Source organism: Eriocheir sinensis, chromosome 2, assembly GCF_024679095.1.
Source record: "Eriocheir sinensis breed Jianghai 21 chromosome 2, ASM2467909v1, whole genome shotgun sequence".
Lineage (NCBI taxonomy): Eukaryota > Metazoa > Arthropoda > Malacostraca > Decapoda > Varunidae > Eriocheir > Eriocheir sinensis.
The window spans coordinates 30,600,090-30,625,085 of record NC_066510.1 but is presented as its reverse complement, the minus strand read 5'-3'; the positions used below and the strand labels follow the sequence as shown (position 1 = coordinate 30,625,085).

Sequence of the window (24,996 nt, the reverse complement as noted above, 5' to 3'; positions counted from 1 at the left end):
TGGAAGCCTCATGTCGCCTTCAGTAAAATGTATATCTTATTTTATTTACTTATTTATACACATGATTTTTTTTCTTCTAATTATGCTTACATTCTCTGACGAAGAGCGGTGGAAATGGGAAAAGGATGGATATGGAAGAGGGAAGGGTCTAGGACGAGGCAGCAGGGCGGGCAAAAAAGTTTAGTATGAACAGAATGGAAGAGGAAATACTAAGGGAAGGGACATTTGACAGGGCAGTGAGGGGAGGAAGGAAAAAGAGGTGGGGGAAGGAAAGGCTAAGGTGTAAACAGCGTGAATGGAGGGTACATGGGAAGACGAAGGAAGTGCCTGGAGAGTGAAGAGGTGATGGATGAGCTGAATAAAGTGAGTGAGGGAAGAAACGTAAACAGGAAAAGGAAGGAGGAAGAGGTGGGGGAAGGAAAGGCTAAGGTGTAAATACCGTGAATGGAGGGTGCATGGGAAGACGAAGGAAGTGCCTGGAGAGTGAAGAGGAGATTGATGAGCTGTGGAAAGTGAGTGAGAGAAGAGAGGTAAAAAGGAAAATGAATGAATGATGATGCAAAGGAGATGATAGAAAATAAGGTAAAGGAGAGGGAAGGAGATATGGAGTAAAAGAACAGGTGGAGAAAGATTAAGAGAGGAAGCAAATGTTAGTATATGTATGGGTGGAACAAGGAAGAAGAATACAACATGAACGCCACAGGTTGAGGCGTGTTCCGAACGTGTTAGCGACAAGTCTACTCCATACTCTTCCCTACTCCACCTTGCCCCGCCCCGCCCGACGTCTCCCTCCACGCCCCCGCCCCTGGGGATCAAGGGGTCACCTGGGGAGGGGGGGGGGAAGATGACTCATGCCACAAACCGCAATAAAGTGGCGCAGGAGAGCAGCAGCAAGAGGAAGAAGAGGAGGAGGAGGAGGAGGAGGAGGAGGGCAGAGCTGGGGCATGCCTTGGCTGGTCCCCCGACCCCCACTGCGGTATTTTCAGTGGGTGGTGGCGGTGGTGGTGATCGCTAGGAGACGTGAGGGTGTGCGCGAGGGAGCAAGCGTGGGAGGGAAGGGAGAGAAGCGAGGGAGGGAAGGAAGGAAGGGCACGGTGGTGGTGGGGGGGGGGAGGGAAGGCGTGAGAGGTATATAAACCAGAGAGACGGAGGGCGCCGCTAGTGGTCTTTTGAAGTAGTTCCTCAACACACTCACACACACACACACAGCCGCCATGATGGTACGTGGGTTGCCTTCTCTGCAAGTAGTGATCTGAACCACCATCACCACCACCACCACTACCATTGCTACTACTACGAATACTACTGCAAATCACCACCACTGCGTCAAGACTGAGGAATATGATTAAGATGAGGTGGATGTGAAAGGGATATAGGAGGAAAATGAGATGAAGCTGAGGAGATGCAGGGAAAGTGAGGACTGACAATGAGCAGCGAGATTCGATTGAGTGTGTGTTGAAGGATAGAAGGCAATGAAAAAGGGAAGAAAAGGGAGAAAAACCGAGAAAAAATGGCAGAGAAGGTTGAATGTTGCTGATTTTATGTATCTTCTTGAGGGACAGCCATTCGTGTTAAGCAGTAATACTCAAACATGAAGAAAAGGAAGAAGAGATAGGAGAAAGCAATGAAAGAGGAAAGAAGAGGGAGAAAAACCGAGAAAAAATGGCAGAGAAGGTTGAATGTTGCTGATTTTATGTATCTTCTTGAGGGACAGCCATTCGTGTTAAGCAGTAATAATAAAACATGAAGAAAAGGAAGAAGAGATAGGAGAAAGCAATGAAAGAGGAAAGAAGAGGGAGAAAAACCGAGAAAATTTGGCAAGAGGTGGAATGTTGCCGATTTTATGTATCTTCTTGAGGGACAGCCATTCGTGTTAAGCAGTAATACTCAAACATGAAGAAAATGAGGAAGAGATAGGAGGAAACCATGAAAAAGGGAAGAAAAGGTATAAAAGAGAAAAATTGGCAGAAGAGGTTGAATGTTGCCAATTTTATGTATTTTCTTGAGGGACAGCCATTCGTGTTAAGCAGTAATACTCAAACATGAAGAAAAGGAAGAAGAGATAGGAGGAAGCAATGAAAGAGGAAAGAAGAGGGAGAAAAACCGAGAAAAATTGACAGAAGAGATTGAACGTTGCCGATTTTATGGATCATCTTTCGTGTTGAACAGTAATAATTATGTAATCAAACATGAAGAAAAGGAGGAAGAGGGCGTGGTGTTGGAAACTGACGATGAAGGACGCGAACGCAATGATGGGCGACCTATTTAAAAGGGATCGCGAAATGGAGAGAAGTAATTATTTTTTTTTACAACACAGGAGACGGCTCAAGGGCAACAAAAAGAGTATAGAAAAAAAAGCCCGCTACTCACCGCTCCCTTAATAGACAGAAGTAAAGTGTGGTCAATTTCGGGTGGAGAGGTTTGATAAAATAGGAGGCAAGAAAATATAAAAAAAGTTGAAAATAGCAAGAAAAACATGAGGTTGATGGAATAATAATAAAACTAATGATAAAAAGAAGCAAAAATATAACAATGATATTAGGGAAAAAATAATAAAGCTAGGCCTACTACTACTACTACTACTATTACTGCTACTACAACTCATAATATCAAATTCAGGGTAGTTGCTCGCTTGCTTGTCTGAGGTCGTTGCCAAGCGCTCAAAATATATATGAAAATGACACGAAGGACGGGATAGATAGAGAGAGAGAGAGAGAGAGAGAGAGAGAGAGAGAGAGAGAGAGAGAGAGAGAGAGAGAGAGAGAGAGAGAGAGAGAGAGAGAGAGAGAGAGAGAGAGAGAGAGAGAGAGAGAATGAGGTCGAACGAAGTGACGACGAAAAACAACAACTGTGGTGAAAAGGAAGAACGACAGGCGCACACACACACACACACACACACACACACACACACACACACACACACACACACACACAGAAATGCAGGACGACAGGCAAATAAACAAATGACAGTCACGCACACACGGAGAAATAACAAACAAACAGACAAACAAAGAAATAGAGAAATAAATAAACACATAGGGGAGATTATACGAGAGAGAGAGAGAGAGAGAGAGAGAGAGAGAGAGAGAGAGAGAGAGAGAGAGAGAGAGAGAGAGAGAGAGAGCGCAGACAGCCAAAAGTGTAACGTCGAGAGAGAGGGAGAGAAAATTCTTCCTCCGTACAGGTGCTGAGGTACAGGTAGGGAGGGAGGCAGGGAAGGAGGGAGGGAAGGAGGTAAAGTGGAGAGAAGATGAAAGAAAGAGGGAGAGGAAAAAAAAGAAGGAAGCGTTGAGAGGGGAATTGAGGCGAATGAAAAAAAAAAAGAAAGAAGAAAGTTTGTAAGGAAAAAAATAATAAGTGAGAGAAAGACGGAGGAGGAGGAGGAAGAGAAGAGGAGGAGGAGGAAAGAGTAAGAAAAGCGAAGGACGAGCGTGAGGAGGAGGAGGAGGTATAGAGCGTAAGAAAAAAAGAAAAAAAAAAAAAAAAGACATTAACCCTGAGGTAAGGAAGCGAATGACGGTCCCTAGGATATTGTTTGTCACTTTTTTAGTGATCACCCTGTGTGTGTGTGAGGACCTGGGAGGGATGATAATTTTTTATGAAATTTTTTTTGAAATTTTTGAAAGGGTTAAAAGCGACAAAGGAAAAAAAAAGTTAACGAGAAGAAAAAAAAAGAAGGAAGAAAGGGAAGGAGAGAAGGATGAGGAGGAAGAGAAGGGGAGAAAATAAAGAGAACATATGAAAGGAGAGAGAGAGAGAGAGAGAGAGAGAGAGAGAGAGAGAGAGAGAGAGAGAGAGAGAGAGAGAGAGAGAGAGAGAGAGAGAGAGAGAGAGAGAGAGAGAGAGAGAGAGAGAGAGAGAGAGAGAGAGAGAGAGAGAAAACTGAGGAAAGAAAAAGGAGAAGGGAATGAAGGAGGAGGAGGAAATGGGAACGAGAAAGAAGGAGAAGGAAGAGGAGGAGAGGAAGAGCGATGATGTTAAGATGAAAGAGAAGAAAAAAAGAGGAAGGTTAAAAAGAAGGAAGAAAGTGATATGCGCGACGGAGTATAAATAAATAATAATAAAAAAAAAAAACAGTGAACGAGTAATCAAGGATGTGGGTGTGTGTGTGGAGGGAGCGTGGGCGTGGGTGGAGTGGGCGGGGACGGTAAAGAATGCTGTGTGTGTTGTTTGTGGGTGGCATTGTGTGGAGTGGAGCTGAGTGGAGGAGGTGGACGGTGGGGGTGGACGGTGGAAATATTTGCTGTGTCTTTCTTTATCTTAGCACCCAAGGTCGGAGATGGAGGAGGAGGAGGAGGAGGAGGAGAAAGGTCTGCTATGAAAGGGTAGGGAAGGTAGTGTCATCATACCTATCCTTGACCTTTCCTTTCTTCCTGTCTTCCTCCTCCTCCTCCTCTTCGTCGCCAGCAATCACATCCTATATAGTCCTTACACACTACCACTCACAGCTCTTCCTTCCCTATAGATAAGGATGAGGAGGAGAGGAGGAGGAGAGAGAACAGGGGCGATTTTTTTTCTCAACACAAGCCTGTCTTCTTTTACTAATCTTAATTCTCTTTTTTCTATATACACTTTACAGCGTTTCCAAATTCCTTCACAAACACATTATTACCTTTTCCCTGTGTGTGTGTGTGTGTGTGTGTGTGTGTGTGTGTGTGTGTGTGTGTGTGTGTGCGTGCGCGCGGGCGTCAAACGATTCAAAAAACCTCCCCACTCGCTCACTTCCTCATACAATGGCAGTGAGATAAAGCGAAAAGCAGTCACGAGGCCACGAGGACTTTAATTTATAGCCAGTAAATATTTCCCTTCCCGGAGACTTAAATATCGATGCGACGGTCCGCTCTCTTTACCCTCCCACGACGGCCAAGGCAGGAAGGCGGAGAGAGAGGGAAGAGTCCATCCTGCCCAGCGTGAGAGAGATGGACGACAGAAGATGGATGGACGGCAAAATAACAACTATATTTGCTCATGTATACTTGTCTAGTGAAATGTGTTCGGGTTATTAAGTTGGGGCATCCGATATAGCTGCGCGTGGCTTCGGTGCTTATGTCCGTCGCATTAGCCCGTTAGTCTGTGGTGAGGTCATGCCGTATTGAGCAACTTGACGGGAAATGAAACTAGAATTCGCTAAAAACTTTGGAATCTTCTACTTAAACGTATGATTTAAAAGTTGGAAAGTTTCGTTTAGTCGGCGCAACATCTGTGGTCATATGCCGGAAACAGACGAAAGGGGATGGAATTATAGGAGAAGGGACACAACACCTGATTAATACCTGGCACCCATTCATTGCTGGGCGGATATGGGCGCAGGGTATCGCAACGTATAATGGAAAGATAAACAAAAAACAAAAGATATGATACGAGAAGAGCAGAACGAGCTTTTTATTTATTTTAGCAACACAACGAACATGGCAAATTCACAGGTTAGTAAAAACTTCATACCATTTTCCCTTGTATGATGAGCGCGGAGAGACCGGGATAAGAAGCAGCTAGGACCGTGCTGCTGATGATGATGTTACTCTTTGATAATAACAGCGACCAAGACAATAATTCAGAAAAGGTTAATAAGAACTTTACACTCTCGTATCCACAAGAAACAAGCCCGCGAGGAATCTAAGACCGAGGTGATGATGATGATGATGGTAGCCCTTTTACGAACCCGGCAACCAGAACAAGAACGCAGAGGTCATTAAGAACACCACACTACTCTTCCTCGTACTATACTGAGCGACCTAGAAAAAAGAAACAAGAAGCATAAAAGGACAAGACAATGCAGTCAACTATTTCCCCGTCCTTCGTGACACTGCCGAGGTGGTGAAGGTCGCGTCTCGAGCGCGGCAAACAACCCCCGCGTTACTGTCGGCATGAAGGCGGTGAGAGTGGGTGGCTGGCACGCGGGAAAAAGTAAATAAACGAATACTTGCGAAATGCTTCTGCGTGTTTCTCGACTTTTGCTTCAGTGGAGGAGAGACGGAGGATGGGGAGGAGGAGATGAGGGGAGAAGAGGAGAGGTGGGGAGGGGAGAGGAGGAGAGGTGGGGAGGGGAGTGGAAGAGAGGTGAGGAGGGGAGAGGAGGAGAGGTGGGGAGGGGAGAGGAGAGGTGGGGGGGGAGAGGAGGAGAGGTGGGGGGGGAGAGGAGGAGAGGTGGGGGGGGGAGAGGAGGAGAGGTGAGGAGGGGAGAGGAGAGGTGGGGAGGGGAAAGGAGGAGAGGTGGGGGGGGCAGAGGAGGAGATGTGAGGAGAGAAGAGATGAGGAAGAGGGCAAGAGGAGAGGAGGAAGAGGGCAAGAGGAGAGGAGGAAGAGGGCAAGAGGAGAGGAGGAAGAGGGCTAGAGGAGAGGAGGAAGAGGGCAAGAGGAGAGGATGATGCGAAGACAAGGGAGGAGAGGAGAGGAAGATAGGGGCAGAGAAGAGAGGGCAGAGAGGACAGGAGATGGCGGGAAGGGTGGAGACACAAACCTTAAAATGTTAATTGGTTGAGTATAATTCTTGTATGATACTGAAACATCCTCACAAATCTTTGGGAACACGAATCAGATGCAATTATAAAAAAAAAGAAAAAAAGAATACCGGACGTGATGAATGAATTTTGCATGGATCTGGATAGAATTATTAATACAGTGGAAGGAAGAAGTTAAGAAAACGGGCGAAACAAACAAACAAACAACAAAAAAAGAGAGACAGAAAGGCAGGGGACAGTTGAGGAAAAAAAAGTAGTTGAGAACGGTCGGAAAAGAAAGAAAGGCAGGGAACAATTGAGGAAAAAACATACACCATGACTATTTTCTCAGCTTCCTCATTCCATCTCTCACCATCGCAGTCACCACGCCACGCACACTCATCACAATCACCAGCACCGCCGTTTGCTTCTCCTCTCCTCCGCCGGAATGAGACAGACAAGACCACACTCGGCGCCACACTCCTCCGGGTCAGTCAGGAGAGGAGGAAATATAGTGGCGATCATAAAGGGAAGCCACATGAAATATCTCGCGGTTCCGTTTCCCGCGCGGCATAAAGAAGTCACGTAGGAGGAGGAGGAGGAGGAGGAGGACGAAGTGAGGAATGAAAAAAAAAGTGGAGGAACCGGTGGAGAAGGAGAAAGGGGGAGGAGGTGAATAGAAGAGGAGGAGGAGGAGGAGGAGGAGGAAAGGACGAGGTGGAGGACGAACTGAGGAATGAAAAAAAAAGTGAAGGAACCGGAGGAGAAGGAGAAAGGGGGAGGAGGTGAATAGAAGAGGAGGAGGAGGAGGAAAGGACGAGGTGGAGGACGAACTGAGGAATGAAAAAAAAAAGTGGAGGAACCGGAGAAGAAGAAGAAAGGGGAGAGGAGGTGAAGAAGAGGAGGAGGAGAATAGGAGAGAAGGAGCAAAAGACAAGGAGGAGGAAAGGACGGGGAGAGCAGGAAGAGGAGGAGCAGAGAAGAAGAAAAAAGAGGAGGAGGAGGAGGAGGAGCGTTGTGGTTGGCACCCTCATGAGCAATATTGGGAAACAAGCAAAGTAGCTGAAGGACGATGCTTACGTGTGTGTGTGTGTGTGTGTGTGTGTGTGTGTGTGTGTGTGTGTGTGTGTGTGTGTGTTGGCTCGCGGGCGCCTCGTGTTGCCAAGGGACGGCCAGCAGTGGACGTGGGTGTTTACATTCAATAGGAAATAAGAAACAGCACCCAAAGTCACCTTACAGCTATTTCCTATTTGTCTCGCACGCTGATGAATTCTCGACTTCATTCCTTCGTTTTCTCCATTTTCTCGGTCCACTACAAAGAAGGCCAATATTAAACCTCGACTCCCGTTTTCTTTCTTTCTCTATATATCTCCAAAATAAGACAACCCAGGCAGACGTGCGATTTATTTATTTCCTCTTCATCGCCTCTCAAATTAGACTCAACGTACCCTCGACTTCCTTTCTTTGCGTCAACGTATCCTCGACTTTCATTCTTTGGCTCACCGTATCCTCGACTTCCATTCTCTGCCTCAACGAATCGTCGACTTCCATTCTTTGCCTCAATCACGAACTGGCAAAAATAAACTAAAACAAACCATCAAATTTTTCTTTCGATCGTAAAATCCAAAACTAACTAAAACCGTCGATTTCCTTTCCTTAGTTTTTAATCGCATGTAAAATTAACTGAAGAAACCATCGACTTTCTTTTGTTCTTTCGTTCTTCAAGTGTAAAAACTGCAATGAACGAAACGAACCGTCGACTTCCATTCTTTCTCTTCGTTCTAAACCCTCGACTTCATTATCATTCTATTTAAGCTTAATCTCGCACTGCCTCGTCTTAACGTCTTAACATAATATCCATCCAGGAGTTTTATTATGTCTTCTTTTGTCTCTCTCTCTCTCTCTCTCTCTCTCTCTCTCTCTCTCTCTCTCTCTCTCTCTCTCTCTCTCATTTTTCTCCATATTTCTTCCTCTCATCTTTCCCTTTCACTTTTTCTTTATCTTCTTTTTTTTCTTCCTTTCCATCAGTCACTTCAATCATCTTTGTCATGAGTGTTCTTCCTCCTCTTCTTCTCCTCCTTCTCCTCTTACGGTTCCTCCTCCTCCTCTCTCCTAACCTTCTTCGCCCTCTCGTGAATGGGTGGGTCTCTGGGTCTTTGGCACGTGGGTTAGGGAAGGTCAAGGTGGGGGAATCGAACCCACCAACCCTTCAGTTTTGCTTCTACCTGATCCGCCAAAGTTATGAGAGTGACTCGGTGAGGTTCCCCGGGTGGTGGTGGTGAGGTGGGGGAGGGGATAGAGGGTGGTGAGGTGGGTAAGGGCACATAACTCCCTCATCTTAACCTTGATTTATACACGAAGGGAAAAGCGGAGACAGCCAAGGAGATCAACGTTGCTAGATTGTCGTACTCAGCCGCTGATATTTCCCGACTTCCTACCCCAAAACTGTCTCCTGGGCTCCAATAACGAAACTCATTTGTAGTTATCGTTAAAAGAGTTAGATCCTGATGTTTCTTGGCAATAGTTAGGCGTCAGAAACCGGTAAATACTATGCTCTGAGTACGATAATTATAATCTGGCAACGGTGAAGGAGATACGTGAATTTAGATGTGTTGGAAATAGGCCACGAAAAAAGAGATCTAAGTGGAATGGGAGTAAAAAAAGAAAGAGCGTTTTTTTTCTTTCTTGTTACTAAAGAGGTGAAGTTTATGAGCGAGGGAGGAACTTGACGAAAAAAAAAATACATATGAATAAAAAACACAAATAAGAAAAATAAAAAAATAAAAAGATGAGAAGGAAGAGCCTCACGTCCTTGTAAATTCCTAACCGTGACTCTGGGAAATGTAAGAAAAAATGAAATAAAAAACGATACGAAGACGGAAAAGAAGAAAAAACTGAAGAAAAAATGAAGACGTGAAAGAAGAAATAGATAAGGAAGAAGACGAAGAAGAAGAGATTATAATAAGAAGCAGAAGAAGAAGAAGAAGAATACAAGAAGAAGCAGTAGAAGAAAACAAACACACAAATAGAAGTAGAAGAAAAAAAGAAATAGAAAAAATGAAGAAAGAAAAAGAAACAAGAAGAAAACAAGAATAAAAACAATCTCTACATTCTTCTCAATACTCCAACTGGCCACGCATTCTTAGGTTGACCGCTTGAAGCTGGTCTTGCGCTCCCGCCCACCCGCACGTACCACCACCACCACCACCACCACACCACTACCATGCCAATTATGCAGTTCAAGCACTCCCTCCCCCGCCCTCATCTTAAGGAAGCGAGAAATTTGAGTGTGTGAGGAGGAGGAGGAGGAGGCGGAGGAAAAAAATTAAGGTTGGCAGCGAGCTCGTAAAGGAAGGCCCCGCGCTGCTAAACTTGGTGGATTTTCTTCTAGTAGTTTCAACCCCCGACCATCGCCGCCGCCGGCCCCGTCACCAGTCACCACCGCCGCCGCAGTCTCTCTCAGCCACCCTCACAGTCACGAGCGTTTCTTTCCTGCCTCAATCTTACCCCAGACACACTCCTTTGCCTCCTGCCCTTCCTCTCCTTGCCCTAGTATACTTTTATTGACCCCCTCCCTTCCCCCTTGCCCTTCCTTTCCTTGCCCTAGTACTCTTATTCACTCCCTCCCTTGCCTCCTGCCCTTCCTCTCCTTGCCCTAGTATACTTTTATTGACCCCCTCCCTTCCCCCTTGCCCTGGTATTCTTATTCACACTCTCCCTTGCCCCTTGCCCTTCCTCTCCTTGCCCTAGTATACTCTTATTCACTCCCTCCCTTGCCCCTTGCCCTTCCTTTCCTTGCCTTAGTACCCTCCCTTTCCCCTTGCCCTTCTCACTCACTCCCTTCCTCGCCCTTGCACCCTCACTCACTCGTCCCATTCATCCCCTTACCACCCTCACTTATCTCCCCTCCCTCTTCTCGCCCTATCGCTTACTCACCCCTTTTCGCTTGCTTATACCCCCACCCCCGCCCCCCTTCGTTTATCTGCCCCCTCCTCTTCCGCCCTAATCAGCCTTTCTTACTTACTCTTCCCTCTTCGTATACTTACAGCCCCTCGATGACCTACTCCCCTCTTGCTTACTAACTCATCCCACCCCTTCGGTTACTTTCACTCCCCTCCCTTCGCTTGCCTACTTTCCCCTCCGCCAACCAAGACACCCCCCCCCACTTTTTTTTTACAGCACAGTGCAACTTAAGGGCAACAAAAAGATGTATAAAAAAGAAAAGCCCGCTAACTGTTGCTCTCATATGGCGATTAGCACAGAGTGGCCAAAAGAGAGGTCAATTTCGGATGGAGAGGTGTCTTGATTTTGCTTAGCTTCCCTCCATCTTCTTTCCTGTCTTGATTTTGCTTACTTTCCCCTCTATCTTTGCTTACTTTCCCCTCTATCTTCTTTCCTGTCTTGATTTTGCTTACTTTCCCCTCTATCTTCTTTCCTGTCTTGATTTTGTTTACTTTCCCCTCTATCTTCTTTCCTGTCTTGATTTTGCTTACTTTCCCCTCTATCTTCTTTCCTGTCTTGATTTTGTTTACTTTCCCCTCTATCTTTGTTTACTTTCCCCTCTATCTTCTTTCCTGTCTTGATTTTGTTTACTTTCCCCTCTATCTTTGTTTACTTTCCCCTCTATCTTCTTTCCTGTCTTGATTTTGTTTACTTTCCCCTCTTCCTTCTTCCCTACTGCCTCCTCGCCTCATCCTAGCTACCTTCGTTCACTTACTCCCCTGCCTTCTCTTACTCCACCTCCTCCTCCTTGCTCACCTACTTCTCCTTCCTCCCCCCCACTCCCCTCTTCTCCCCTTGGTCCCGCCCTCCTACTTCTTCCTCCTACTTCTCCCGCCTCACCTTCTTCTCCCCTTGGTCCCGCCCTCCTACTTCTTCCTCCTACTTCTCCCTCCTCCCCTTCTTCTCCCCTTGGTCCCGCCCTCCTACTTCTCCCTCCTCCCCTTCTTCTCCCCTTGGTCCCGCCCTCCTACTTCTTCCTCCTACTTCTCCCTCCTCCCCCTCTACTGCCCTTGGTCCCGCCCTCCTACTTCTTCCTCCTACTTCTCCCGCCTCACCTTCTTCTCCCCTTGGTCCCGCCCTCCTACTTCTTCCTCCTACTTCTCCCGCCTCACCTTCTCCCCTTGGTCCCGCCCTCCTACTTCTTCCTCCTACTTCTCCCGCCTCACCTTCTTCTCCCTTTGGTCCCGCCCTCCTACTTCTTCCTCCTACTTTTCCTTCCTCCCCCTCTTCTGCCCTTGGTCCCGCCCCCCGTCCTCGTCTGTATCTGTAAGCTTCACGGACGGCCGCCGGCTGCCCGCACTCGTAAATAATGGTGAAAAAACAGTCCCAAGACGGCGAGGGTTTGAGGACGAAGGGGGCGACGGCCATACACACACACACACACACACACACACACACACACACACACACACACACACACACACACACACACACACGAACCCACATCCCACCCCCTTCACAAACGGTTACACTTATTTTTCTTATTTGCTTATTTTTCTTCTCTTCTTCCCGGCTCAATAATCAAGTTTCTCACACCTGCACCCACAACAGCACGTAAACAAAATTAAGCAACATAGAAAAGTAAAAAAAAAAGTGCTGTTTGATGATGTAGGAAGGACGAACAAACCACAAACACACACACACACACACACACACACACACACACACACACACACACACACACACACATAGTCCAAACCCACCAAGCGCACCGAAGCGAGAACATAAACACATCTTGCTGTCCGACTCTTAAGACACGTGCCGTCCTCACCTCGCTGCCCCGCCCTTCCCTTCCCTTCCCTTCCCCTGCCCTGCCCCATCACTTGTAGATGTCGCGTCAGAGGCGGTGCAAAAGAACGCAAAGACTAAGAGGCAACAATGGCCACAAAACTAAGGGAGGGTAAACTGCAGCATGGGGAAAATAGAAAGGTTAGGTTGGGTTAGGTCAGCGAGAGACATCATTCCCAAACACAAGCTGGTTAGGTTAGGTTAGGTTAGGTTAGCAACACAACCTTCCCTAGTATAAGCAATCCTGAACTATCCTATCACTGTTATTATTTAAGAAAAGTGTATTAATTGGCGAGTTCGTGTAAGGAAAGGGATATAATGTAAAGAGGGGTATGAGGGGGAAATGGAGGGAAGAATGAGATAGGAAGGAAAGGAGAGGTAAGACATAAGAAGATCGGGAAAACAGGAACACAAACAGGCAGTGAAATGAAGGGTTATGGGGTAGAATATGGGACGAGGAGCAGGAGGGAGGAAAGAAAGAGTTAGGAAGAGAGGGAGAGGCAAGGCATAGGAAAACCGGGAAAACAGGAACACAAACAGGCAGTGAAAGGATGGATTATGAGGTAGGACGTTAGACGAGGACCAGGAGAGGGGGAAGCAAGAGGCAGGAAAGGGAAGGAGAGGCACAGAACAGGTAATGACAGGAAGGCTTATATGAGATAGAGCCTAGGATGAAATACAGAAGGAAGGAAAAGAGAGGTAAGGAGGAGGAGGGGAGGCTGGCTGAAGAAGAAAAAAAAAGTTAACAGCGAGAATTACAATCCCCTTTTTCCCTGTCTGCGCAAACTGAATGGTGGTGATGTTGATGGTGGTGATAGTGGGAGAGTTGCTTCTTCCTTTCAATAGTATAATAAAATGACCAATCTAATAGTGGTGGTGGTAGTGGTGGCGGCATCAGGATGAAAATAGAGCCAGGAATAGTCACAGGAATATCAGTATACTTATTATGCTGAGGAGGAAGATGAATATTACTGAGATTAGGAGGAGGAGAAGGAGGATGAGGAAAAGGAAGAAGACAAAGAGGAAGAGGAGGAGGAGGAACAGGAGAGGAAGCTAAAATACATAGAAGTAAATAATAATATGCCTAGAAGGAAGAGGAGTAGGAGGAGGATAATAGGGATAGACAAGAGGAGGAGGAGGAGAACAGAAAGAGACGATTAGGAGGAGGAGGAGGAGGAAGAGGGGAGTGAGAACAGAACATGACACACAGAACAATAACCTCCCCCCTCTTCTACCCGGTGCCACAAGCCCTACTGACCCCCGCATCCTCCCTCTCTCATTGCAGTCAAACGAAGAGGAGCTGCCCCCGGTCGACCCCGAGCAGATGATAGGTAAGTGTGTGTGTGTGTGTGTGTGTGTGTGTGTGTGTGTGTGTGTGTGTGTGTGAACTACCTCTATATCTACCTATCAACCAAACTACTTTCTTCTTGTTTCTTCCCTTCCCTTCCCGTCCCCCCCCTCCCAAGTGTTGAAGAGGGCGTTCGACAGCTTCGACTCGGAGAAGAGGGGCGCCATCTCGACGGAAATCGTGGGCACCATATTGCGCATGATGGGCCAGGCCGTGAACAGGCAGATCCTCACCGCGGTCATCGAGGAGGTGGACGTGGACGGTGAGGAGGGGCTGACTGTGTTGTTGTTGATGATGCTGACACTACTACTACTGTTACTACTACTACTACTACTACTGCTGCTGCTGCTATTACTACTATTGCTGCTACTACTACCGCTATCATATTTTTAGAAGGGTCTTTGTTTATTGTGCAAGCCGTCTTGGTCCACTCATAATGCTTATTGTTTGTTGGCCTCACTTGATCGTGCCAAGGACAGCTGCTGCCTTTGCTTGTATTTTTACTGCTGCTACTACTACTACTACTACTATTACTGCTACTACTATTATTACTGCTACTACTACTACTATTACTGCTACTACTACTACTACTACTACTACTACTGCTACTATTACTGCTACTACTACTATTACTACTACTACTACTATTGCTGCTACCACTACTACTACTACTACTACTACGTGATGATGATGATGACCCTCCTACGTTTTCGTTTTCTGCTAGTAATAATAATGATAATAATGATAAAAGGAATAGTAATAATAATAATAATAATAATAATAATAATAATAGTAATCCTTAACTCTTCCTGGTATACAAGAAAAACAAACACCCACAAAGTGTCAAGAACTGAAAAAAGGGAGGAGGAGGAGGAGGAGAAGACAGAAAAAAAAAGAGAACAGTATGTCAGTGCTCAAGAAATTCAACAAGCAAACAAATGCGGCCACCCTCACCAACTACCTAAACAAACAAGGACATAAATAAACAAACAAACGCACCACGACGACCCCCCCCCCCCACCACACCCTGACCACCTCTTTCTTTTTCTCTCCCCGTTGGCAGGCTCTGGGATGCTTGAGTTCAACGAGTTCGTTTTACTGGCGCAGAAGTTCATGAACGAGGAGGACGAGGAGGAGACCAAGAAGGAGCTGTACGAGGCCTTCAGACTCTACGACAAGAACAGTGAGTAGTAGACGTAGTAGTAGTAGTAGTAGTAGTAGTAGTAGTAGTAGTAGTAGTAGTAGTAGTAATTGCTTTTTCACTGCAATGTCACCTCTTCTTAGTATTTCTTCTGTCCGTCTGTCTGTTCGTCTACTATCCTCTCTCTCTCTCTCTCTCTCTCTCTCTCTCTCTCTCTCAAGACTTCATTTTTTTTTTCTTCCTTCTATTTTTCTCTCCCACTTCGCTCATTCCTTTCAAGACTTCATTACCGCCACCTCCACCACCGCCTCCGCCACTCCATCTTCCACTCTGCAACTTTAACTTTACTCCCATTAAGATTTTTTTATTACTTTTTTTTTCTCCTCTCTTACTCTTTATTTACTTTTTCCTCTAAGACCTTCATACATTTTTTTTCTTTTCAGGCCTTTTCTTTTTTTTTGCCCTTTTCAATTCTTTTCTTATAATCAACTCATCTTCCTAAGTTATTCATACACTCCCATACACTTTCACCCACTAATTCCTTCTCGCTTTTTCCTTCCTAACCCTTTTTCTGTTCTTTCATTATAACGAAATTTATCTAGATTATTTTTTAAACATTTTTTTTTCTACTGTTTCATTACAACCAACTTTATTTAGGTTATTTTTTTTACGCCACCTTCTTCCATGAATTCTTCCTCTTCCCTTTTGACTTCTTCTTTCAATCTCTCTCTCTCTCTCTCTCTCTCTCTCTCTCTCTCTCTCTCTCTCTCTCTCTCTCTCTCTCTCTCTCTCTCTCTCTGAAGCCATAATATTTCCACGGACTTTTCATCATCTTCGTCATCATCATCGTCATCATCATCATCATCATCGCTTCCTTTCCCCTTTGCCTTCGTCTGTTTATTCGCTCTCTCGTGGCACACACAAATTATCGTTCTGTCTCTCTTTATCTTTTTATCACGCCTCTCTCCCTCGCCTCACATTCATCACCTGTCTTTTATTAGTAAGCGCTTGCTCCCCTGGCTCGTTTACCTGTGTGTGTGTGTGTGTGTGTGTGTGTGTGTGTGTGTGTGTGTGTGTGTGTGTGTGTGTGTGTGTGTGTGTGTGTGTGTGTGTGTGTGTGTGTGTGTGTGTTTATTACTTTTTTCTCTTTCTCTTTTTTTTGCTCTCAACCATACCTCACACCTTGCCTCTCTCTTCATTTCCTTTCTCCTCTCTAATTTTCCTCCCTCCCTTCCGTCAATTCATTAATGTACTTCTTTTCTTTCCTTCGTTTTATTGATTTCTTCTTTACTTCCCTTTTCTCTTCTTCCAATTCTGTCTTTAGTTTTTCTTTCATTATCCTATAACTCAATTTTCCTTCCGTCCTTCCCTCATCCTATCCCCGTTTCTCTTCTCTAAGTTATACCTATCACCCTCTTCCTCCTATATATCTTCCCTTTTCTCTTATTCCAATTTTGTCTTTAGTATCTCTTTCCTGTTTCCTGACCCTATAACTCAACCTTCCTTCCGTCCTTCCCTTCATCCTATCCCCACGTTTCTCTAAGTCATACCTATCCCCCTCTTCCTCCTATCTTCCATTCCCTCCACCTTATGTATTCCCTTCTATCTATTTATAAGTCATCCACCTACTTCTTCTTCCTCTCCCTCGGGTTCCACATTGCTCGCTTTTTCCGCCTCAGGTAAACCCCGCTATCAATTACATGTTTATTCATATTTACCTTTTCGTCTCCTTGAATCCTCTCCTCCACCTGACGGCTTATATAGGTTACACACTTTCCTCTTTGCTCTCCTCCTCCTCCTCCTCTTCTTCCTCCTCCTCCTCTTGGTTCTCCTCCTTTCCTCGCTAATTTCCATTCCTCCTCGCCAATTTATCATCGTATACACTTTCCTTATTTTTATTTCTTCTTTGCTTTCCTTCCCTTTCCTCTTTTCATATATGTCTTAAGTTTTTTTCTCCTATTTTCCTTTCAGTTATTCAATCTATTCAATCTTCTTTCTTCATATACTAATTTATTCTTCCTCCCTTTCTTCCTTTTCTTATTTGTATTTTGCTTTTAATTTCTACTTTCTCCCTTTATTTAACAGCCTATCTCTCCTCCCTTAATTCTTTCTTCCTTTTTTTCTCTCCTTTCCTATCTAATTTCCCTCCATCCCTCCAGTTTATCAGTTTTTCCACCCTTTCTCTCCTTCGTTATCTCCTTCTCCCTTCCTTTCATTACTCGGTGAACTCCCCCCATAACATTCCTCAAGGGTTGGGGAGAGAGGGGAGTGGAGGGGAGGGAGAGAGGGAGGAAGGGGAGGGCGTTTGGCAGGAGTCCAGGTGGGAAGCAGAGAGATGAAGGGAAGGAGGGAGGGAAGGAAGGAAGGAAGGAAGGGAAGGTGAGGGGAGGGGAGGAAGGAAGGAAGGGAAGGGGAGGAAGGAAGGGAAGGGGAGGGGAGGAAGGAAGGGAAGGGGAGGGGAGGATGGGAGGGGAAGGGAAGTGGAAGGGAGGAAGAAAGGGAAGGGGAGGGGAGAAAGGAAGGGAAGGGGAGGGGAGAAAGGAAGGGAAGGGGAGGAAGGAAGGGGAGGGGAGGGGAGGAAGGGGAGGAAAAGAGGGGGGAATGAGAGTTAATGTGGATAAAAAATAAAAAAATTGTAAGATTGTTATTTTTGGGAGGAAAAATAACTATATAAACAACAACGACAACAATAACAACAACAACAACTTCACGCCATTAAATAAGCCCGTTCCGCCATCACAGACTTTAAATTAACTTTCTATTCTTAACTTCTTTTTTTTTCCATTTCATTCTGTCTAATATTTTTTATCAGCTCCAATTCTCTTGTGAAGTTTTTTTTTCTTATCTCAATCTCTCGTTATATTCTTTTCCTCTTTATCTGTCCCTTCCCTTCTCCTCCCTTCCCTTTCCTTCTCCCAACACTCCGCCTCTCCGTCTATATTTCATTTTTTTTCCTTTTTCCTGCCTTTTTCTTTCTCTTTCTTTCCTCCCTTCTTTTTCCTTCCTGTTTCATCCTCCCATCACTTAATCTTTCTTCTTCTCTTCCCATCGTTCTCCATCTATTTCCCTTCTTTCCCTCGCCCTGTTCCTTTCATCTCTTCCTTTTCCTTCCTGTTCCATTCTTCCATCACTTAATCTTTCTCCCTCTATCTATATTTCTTCACCTCCATATCCTCCTTCCCACCCTTCCCTTTCCCTTCTTTTCCTCGCTCTGTTTCTTTCTGCTCCTTTCCTTTTCCTTCCTCTTTCGTCATCCCAAAACTCCCTCCCTGCTATCTCTCATCACCTTCTTCCTTCCCCCCTTCCTCCCTTCCCCTAACTCTCAGACATTCTTCATTCCTTCTCGCACTCCCATTTCTCCCTCTCCGTCTGCCTGTTCCGCTCTACTAACTCCTCTTACTTCTGATCTTCAATCCTCCCTTTCAGCTATTCCCCTTACTCTCCTTCTTCTTCCTTCTTCCCTTCCTTTAGTGCTTGTTCACGTGCCTCTATTCTCCTAACTCTTTCTCCTTCCTCTATATTCAATCCCTTCTCTTTGAACTTTATGACACGTCTTTACTCCTAGCTAAGCCTGAATTCCTTTCCTTTATCCTTCCCTCACGCCCTTCTCCTCTAAGTCATACCTATCCCCTCCCTCCTCCTATCATTCCCCTCTGCTCTCGTATCTCTCTCCCTTCCTCCTGTCTTCCCTTCCCTACAGCCTCTAAAGCCCTTTCTCACGCCCTTCTTCTGCTTTGTCATATCTTTTCCCCTTTCTCCTCTCTTCCACTCCCTCCCCAACCTCCATTCCCCTCCTACTCTGTCATACCTCTTTCCCCTTCCTCCTATCTTCCCTTCCCTCCCCCATCCTCCACTCACACCCCTCTGCTTCCCCAGGCGAGGGCTTCATCCCGACCGGTGTGCTGCGGGAGATCCTTCACGAGCTGGACGACAAGCTCACCAACGAGGAACTGGACGGCATCATTGACGAGATCGATCAGGACGGATCCGGCACGGTGGACTTCGATGGTGAGTGGGAGTGATGTGCGGTGGAGAGAGTGGAGTTCGTGTGCTCGCCCGCCTGTTAGTTCGTCAGTTAGTTCGCTCGTCTGTCTTGATCTTTCGTGTGTCCTTATGTGTTCAATGCTCGCTTCTCCTTTGTTAGTGTTCCTTTATTTTCTTGGATGGTACTTCTTTAAATTTGGAAGTTGTGTTCATTTATTTTTCTTACTTTTGCACTCGTCTGTCTTAACCTTTATTGTGTTATGTAGCTTTCAATGTTCAATTCTTCTTTGTTGCTACTTGTTTTATCTAGAAGTTGTAGTGATTTCTTACGTTTTCTTCTCTGTTTTCTTCTCTACTTCCATTTTTCATTCATCTTTCTTCAGTATGTTATTTTCTGACTTTATTTTTATTGTCATTCATTAAAGGAGAGATTCGAGCTGGTGATCAAAGAGGAATAACTTGTCTTAGAAGCTTTCCATTGTCAGTCACTGTCTTATTTACATGTATATATAATTTTTCTATCTAATTTTTTTTTTCAATACATAAACATACATAAAGCACAGACGTTTAATATTCCTCCACACACACACACACACACACACACACACACACACACACACACACACACACACATTACCACAAGTTATGGGCCTATTAATGCGCACTTCAATAGACACTTACTCTCATTTTTCAGAATTTATGGACATGATGACTGGCTAAGGGGGGGGAGGGGCGTGTCATGAGTCAGACGAACCCTCCACCCCTCACCGCCCCCCTTCTGCTCCCCCCCCTTCGTGACCGCATCGTTACGTCACACCCACCGCCCAATGAGAGGGTAGATATGATAGTCTTCTGCCCATACCCGTTCACCCATCCACCCACGGAGCCTGTCTACTTGTTCATCTGCTTGTTTGTCTGTTTGTCTGTCACGCCCACCACCACCACCAGCCCCGCCCCGCTACCCATCGCAAAACATCAAGAAACAACACCAATATGAACTGTAAACACACTTCGGAGCCTGTCTGTCTACCTGTAACCTCCTGTCTGGCTGTCTCTGTTTATCTCGCCCACCACCAGAAGCAGCGCCCCGCCACGCCCACTGCAAAACATCTACCAGTAACAACACCATTAAGAAAAAGCCATAATATAACGTCAATTGCGTATGCCCCCAACTTTGCTTACGGCACGCTGGTATAATTAATCTACCAAACACCGCATATACTCCTTCATAAGTTGATCTCACTCTCTAAGGCAAAGGTACGGAGGATTGAGGAGTGAATCTAACCCTCTTGGAATGTTCACAGTCGATTCCTTTGAAGACGTGGCCTTAAAAACAGTGTGGCACAAAAAATAGACCTTTGACACGGTAATAGATCATGAACAACCTAGTCAAATAATGAAGGAAAGTTAGTGGAGGAAAGAACATCAGTATCAACGGTTTGTCTATTAGGAAATGGAATCAATGGTATATGTGAGAGAATAAACTTGGCAAACAATGAAGAAATGGAAATGGAAGAAAACATTGATAATAATAATTCGCCTATAAAGTTGACCTCTCTCTCTAAGGCTATATATGGTACGGAGGGTTGAGGAGTGAATCTAACCCCCTTGGAATGGAATCAATGGGGAGAGAATAAACTTGGCAAACAATAAAGAAATGGAAATGGAAGAAAACATTGATAATAATAATTCGCCTATAATGTTGACCTCACTCTCTAAGGCTATATACGGAGGATTGAGGAGTGAATCTAACCCCCTCGGAATGTTCAGAGTCGATACATCTGAAGCAATGAAGAAATAACAGTGTATGAAAAAAACAAAAATACACACCGACAGTTCATCTCTCAAGTAATGGCACCAATATATATACACAAGAATAAACCTGTCATAAAAAAACGAAAGCTCTCGTCATAAATATAAGAACCAAGGTAGTATATAGATCAAGGTATGCAAACATGTCTCAACGTCTCCTTCACTTCCCCTCGCTTCTCCGTACACACCCACCCATACAGCCTCCCTCCCTTGCTAGGCCATCATTCACACCTGTTATGAAAAGGTGGAAGGTGAAAAAACTATTAAATATTCACCGTTTCCCTCCCTCTTCTCTCCTACCTTTCCTTTAACTGCTACAATTTTTCTCTCTTTTTCTTCCTCCTCCTCTCACATTTAGAGTTTCAAGTGGACGCGTGCAAGAATGGGCTGCAATTGCGGTTAAGTTTGTGGCCTTTTTTTGTACACTTGCATTCTTTAAGTTTGGTTGGGTGAGTCATATTATATAGCGCCACTTTTTTTCAACTTTTTCTCCTCCTCCTCCTCCTGGATGAAGCTATTGAGATACCAAGGTAGTCTTTCCTTTCTATCCCTCAAACTCTTCATTAGCCTAGTCTCTCATTCCTTCATCTTGTAACGCAACGTCCTCTTCCTCTTCCTCCTCCTGCATGAAGCTACTGGGATATCAATATAGGGTTTGTTTTATATTCCTTGTCTTTCCTTTCTATCCCTCAAACTCTTCCTTAGCATAGTCTCTCATTCCTTCATCTTGTGTAACCGCTAACACAACATTCTCCTCCTCCTCCTCCTGCATGAAGCTACTGGGATATCAATGTAGTGTTTGTTTTATATTCCTTGTCTTCCTTTTCTATCCCTCAAACTCTTCATTAGCCTAGTCTCTCATTCCTTCATCTTGTGTAACCGCTAACGCAACATTCTCCTCCTCCTCCTCCCACAAGTACTAAAATATCATGATAAGGTTCGCGGAATGACGTCAGACCATCAAGTTACCCTTCCCTCAGCCCCCAACCAAGCCATATATTTAGAGACTATTTGACACACTGAACGTTCTTACCGCGGCCTCCATCCCTCCCTCCCTCGCTCGCTCGCTTCTTGGGGCAAAAACAAGATTAATAAAAAAAAGACATCCGTATATTTAGCTTCATGTCTGAGGGTGTAACTGTGGTATTTTTTTTCTCTCTGGGGTCTCGTCATGTCTCGCTCAAGGCCGCTATACATAATCACCGTCATAAAGGAGAATGGAGAGAGAGAGAGATAGACAGAGGAAAATGACAGACAGAGAGAGAGCTACCATGGATTTCAGAGGCCGTGTTATATAGTTTTTTTGGGATTTTTTTTTTTAACAAAGCATCGGAGAGTTGAGGGATTTATAGACGGAGGGAAAAGACAGAAAAATCGCTAATATGGGTTTCAGAGGCCGTGTTATATCGTTTTTTGGGGGATTTTTTTGAACAAAGCGTCGGAGAGTTGAGGGATTTATAGACGGAAGGAAAGACAGAAAAATCGCTAATATGGGTTTCAGAGGCCGTGTTATATCGTTTTTTGGGGGATTTTTTTGAACAAAGCGTCGGAGAGTTGAGGGATTTATAGACGGAAGGAAAGACAGAAAAATCGCTAATATGGGTTTCAGAGGCCGTGTTATATCGTTTTTTGGGGATTTTTTTGAACAAACCGTCGGAGAGTTGAGGGATTTATGGATTTAGGGAAAAGACAAAAATCGCTACTATGGGTTTCAGAGGGGGATTTTTTTTAACAAAGCGTCGGAGTGGTAAGAGATTTATAGACGCAGGGAAAAGACAGATAAAGCGTGTTATATCGTTTTTTGGGGATTTTTTTGATCAGTGCGTCGGTGAATGGAAAAAGAGAGAGAAGTAATGTGAGGGAAAAGACAGAGAGCGGTAGTCTGTTATCTCGTTCATATCAGCTGCTATCCATGTCAGCCTCCCGTTAACCACTTAGATTCCTACGCGTCTCCAGCATCTTTGGTAGTAACTCACTTAATATCAACACAGGTAACACATTATCTCACCCTGAACCATTACCCTCAACCTGCCTCTCCTCCATAATTTTTGCAGTGCTTCTATTCCTCCTCATTTCAACTCTCCTTTTCCTAACATTCAATTTCATCCTTCAATCCTTATTTGCCTTTTTTAACTGCCTTTTTTTTTTTTTTTTTTTTACAGCAAAGGAGACAGTTCAAGGGCACAAAAAAGTAAACATTAATAAAAAAAAGCCCGCTACTCAAACCTTACCTTACCTATTAAACATCCATCTCTAACAGTTTCTTTGGTATTAATTCACGAAACATCAACGCTAAAAAAAACATTACCTCACCGTGAACTATTATATATATATCTTACCTATTAACAATCCATCTCTAACAGTTTCTTTGGTATTAACTCACGAAGCATCAACACTATAAAAAAAACCTTACCTCACCTTGAACTCTTTCCTATGTACCTTTCCTATTAAACATCCATCTCTAGCAGTTTCTTTGGTATTAACTCACGAAGCATCAACACTATAAAAAAACATTACCTCACCTTGAACTCTTCCCTATGTACCTTTCCTATTAAACATCCATCTCTAGCAGTTTCTTTGGTATTAACCCACGAAACATCAACACTGTAAAAAAACATTACCTCACCTTGAACTCTTCCCTATGTACCTTACCTATTAAACATCCATCTCTAGCAGTTTCTTTGGTATTAACTCACGAAACATCAATATAAAAATAAAAAAAACCATTGTATCTTACCTATTAAAGATCCACCTCTAACAGTTTCTACTAAGCGAGGTATCCATTCACCAACCTACCTACCTATCAAACTAGTATTTATAACCAACACATTCTCTCACAGGTAACGTGTCTATCACCTAATCCATTTCTGCAAGTGATGTTTGTAGTAGATATGCACTTACCTAGCTATCTGTTTATCTACCTGCCGACGTAAATACCTTCCAAGTAACTCGTTAATTCTCTCCCGTATAGAAAAAAACCCATTATATATCTAGTCCATCTCCATCATTATAAAAACGTTGCAACAGTAAGCATTCATTTGCCTACCGTTAAGTGGACCTACCTGTCTAATGGAGTATTTATAACAACGCTTCTTTCTCTTACCCGTAGAAAAACACGCCTATTACCTGGTTCAACTCTTTAATTAGTACCGGCAAAAGACACTCATACCGTTCTGTGGACCTACCTGTCTAATGGGAGTATTTATAACAGCACCTCTTTCTCTTACCCGTAGAAAAACACGCCTATTACCTGGTTCAACTCTTTAATTAGTACCTGCATAAGACACTCACCTGCATGCCTCCCTCTCTCTGTACACTCGCCGCTTTTGACTTCCTCCAATTTCATACATTCTGCAAAGCTACGTCAATCAAGCTATGTAACTCGTGCCCACCTATTCCCCCCCCCCCCGCACCTGCCTACCCACCCAACCACCCACCTCTTCACCTTTACCTGTAGCACTAGAATTTCACTGACCTTGTGTATAAATATATTCTCGGGATGCCTTTCTCTCTCTCTCTCTCTCTCTCTCTCTCTCTCTCTCTCTCTCTCTCTCTCTCTCTCTCTCTCTCTCTCTCCACCGCCGTTTCCTTCTCCTTCCCCTCGTTAGCCTCCGCTTCTCGTCTCCCCCCCCCCCTCCCCCCCTCGGCTCCGTTTCCTCTCGTCTTGTCACGTTTAAGAGTTAAGGGAAATCGTGTTTAAGTTCTTGTAAGAAAATAAAGAAAACCCTGAACTGTGTGCTTAGTATTATTCTCCTACTAAAACCCCCATTATTATTATTATTATTTATTTTTTACGTGTCAGCCTATAGCGCCGGTAGACTTTCTTGAGGGGCCTGGATGGTAGTGGCGCAGGCAAGTGTTTTTATAGTGGCGCCATCTTATCATTTGCTTTCATTGCTCCGGTTTGTTATCCAGAGTATTTTCTTCTGCAACTGACAAAATGGCAGCAAACAGTCGAGATACAGATAGTTACGTAGATACAGATAAAGAGAGGCGCGAAGGAATGCATAACTAAAACAATGAAACGAAATGCCAATTACATTAACGAAAAGGTGAAAAACTGAAAATATAATGATCAAAGAAACCATGAAAACGACGCGGTTATTAAGATGTAGATAAAGACGCGCAAAGGAATGCATAACTAAAACAAATGAAACAACAAAAAGGTGCTGAAAAAATAATGATCAAAGAAACGATGAAAACGACGCAGTTATCTTAGTCACCGAATAAACCCTCAAACGAAACACAGAATCAACAACAACCAGGAGAAACAGCGAGAAAGAAAACCCAGCTGACGTGAAGCCTGCAGAGTCGCTACACAACCTCGACATAAGCAACGCAACAGCAGGACAGGACGCCACCACCGAGCACTGCGAACAAGCCTAAAATTAAAACACCAACAGCGGCATTTCTTTCTCGCGACGACCCCCCCCCCCCCCCTGTGCCCCTCCCGTCCCTGTCCCTGCCTCTCTTCCGCCGCCGCC

At 44.7% G+C, this 24,996-nt stretch overlaps 2 protein-coding genes and 1 long non-coding RNA gene across 15 annotated transcripts in view; 1 reads left to right on the top strand and 2 right to left on the bottom strand.

Annotated features, from left to right (window-relative positions):
* The window catches only part of LOC127002482 (glutaminase kidney isoform, mitochondrial-like), an 88,180-nt gene that overhangs the window by 9,376 nt on the left and 53,808 nt on the right, over positions 1–24,996 (bottom strand). The gene's annotated exons all lie outside the window — the stretch shown is intronic.
* LOC127002520 (troponin C, isoallergen Bla g 6.0101-like) lies at positions 1,162–22,177 on the top strand. Its single transcript, XM_050868590.1, has 6 exons — positions 1,162–1,220; positions 13,513–13,558; positions 13,694–13,837; positions 14,639–14,758; positions 18,593–18,724; positions 19,395–22,177. Exons 1-6 carry the CDS (start codon positions 1,215–1,217, stop codon positions 19,418–19,420), a joined length of 474 nt encoding a protein of 157 aa, XP_050724547.1. The 5' UTR covers positions 1,162–1,214; the 3' UTR covers positions 19,421–22,177.
* On the bottom strand, positions 20,106–23,179 carry LOC127002523 (uncharacterized). Of its 5 annotated transcripts, none has more exons than XR_007756317.1 (4): positions 23,165–23,179; positions 22,744–23,060; positions 20,408–22,649; positions 20,106–20,253 (listed from the first exon to the last, which is right to left on the bottom strand). It is a non-coding gene; the product is annotated as an uncharacterized LOC127002523 (long non-coding RNA). The 5 variants fall into 5 exon arrangements; XR_007756320.1 differs by having other exon boundaries at positions 22,744–22,956; XR_007756326.1 differs by having other exon boundaries at positions 22,744–22,951; positions 23,160–23,174.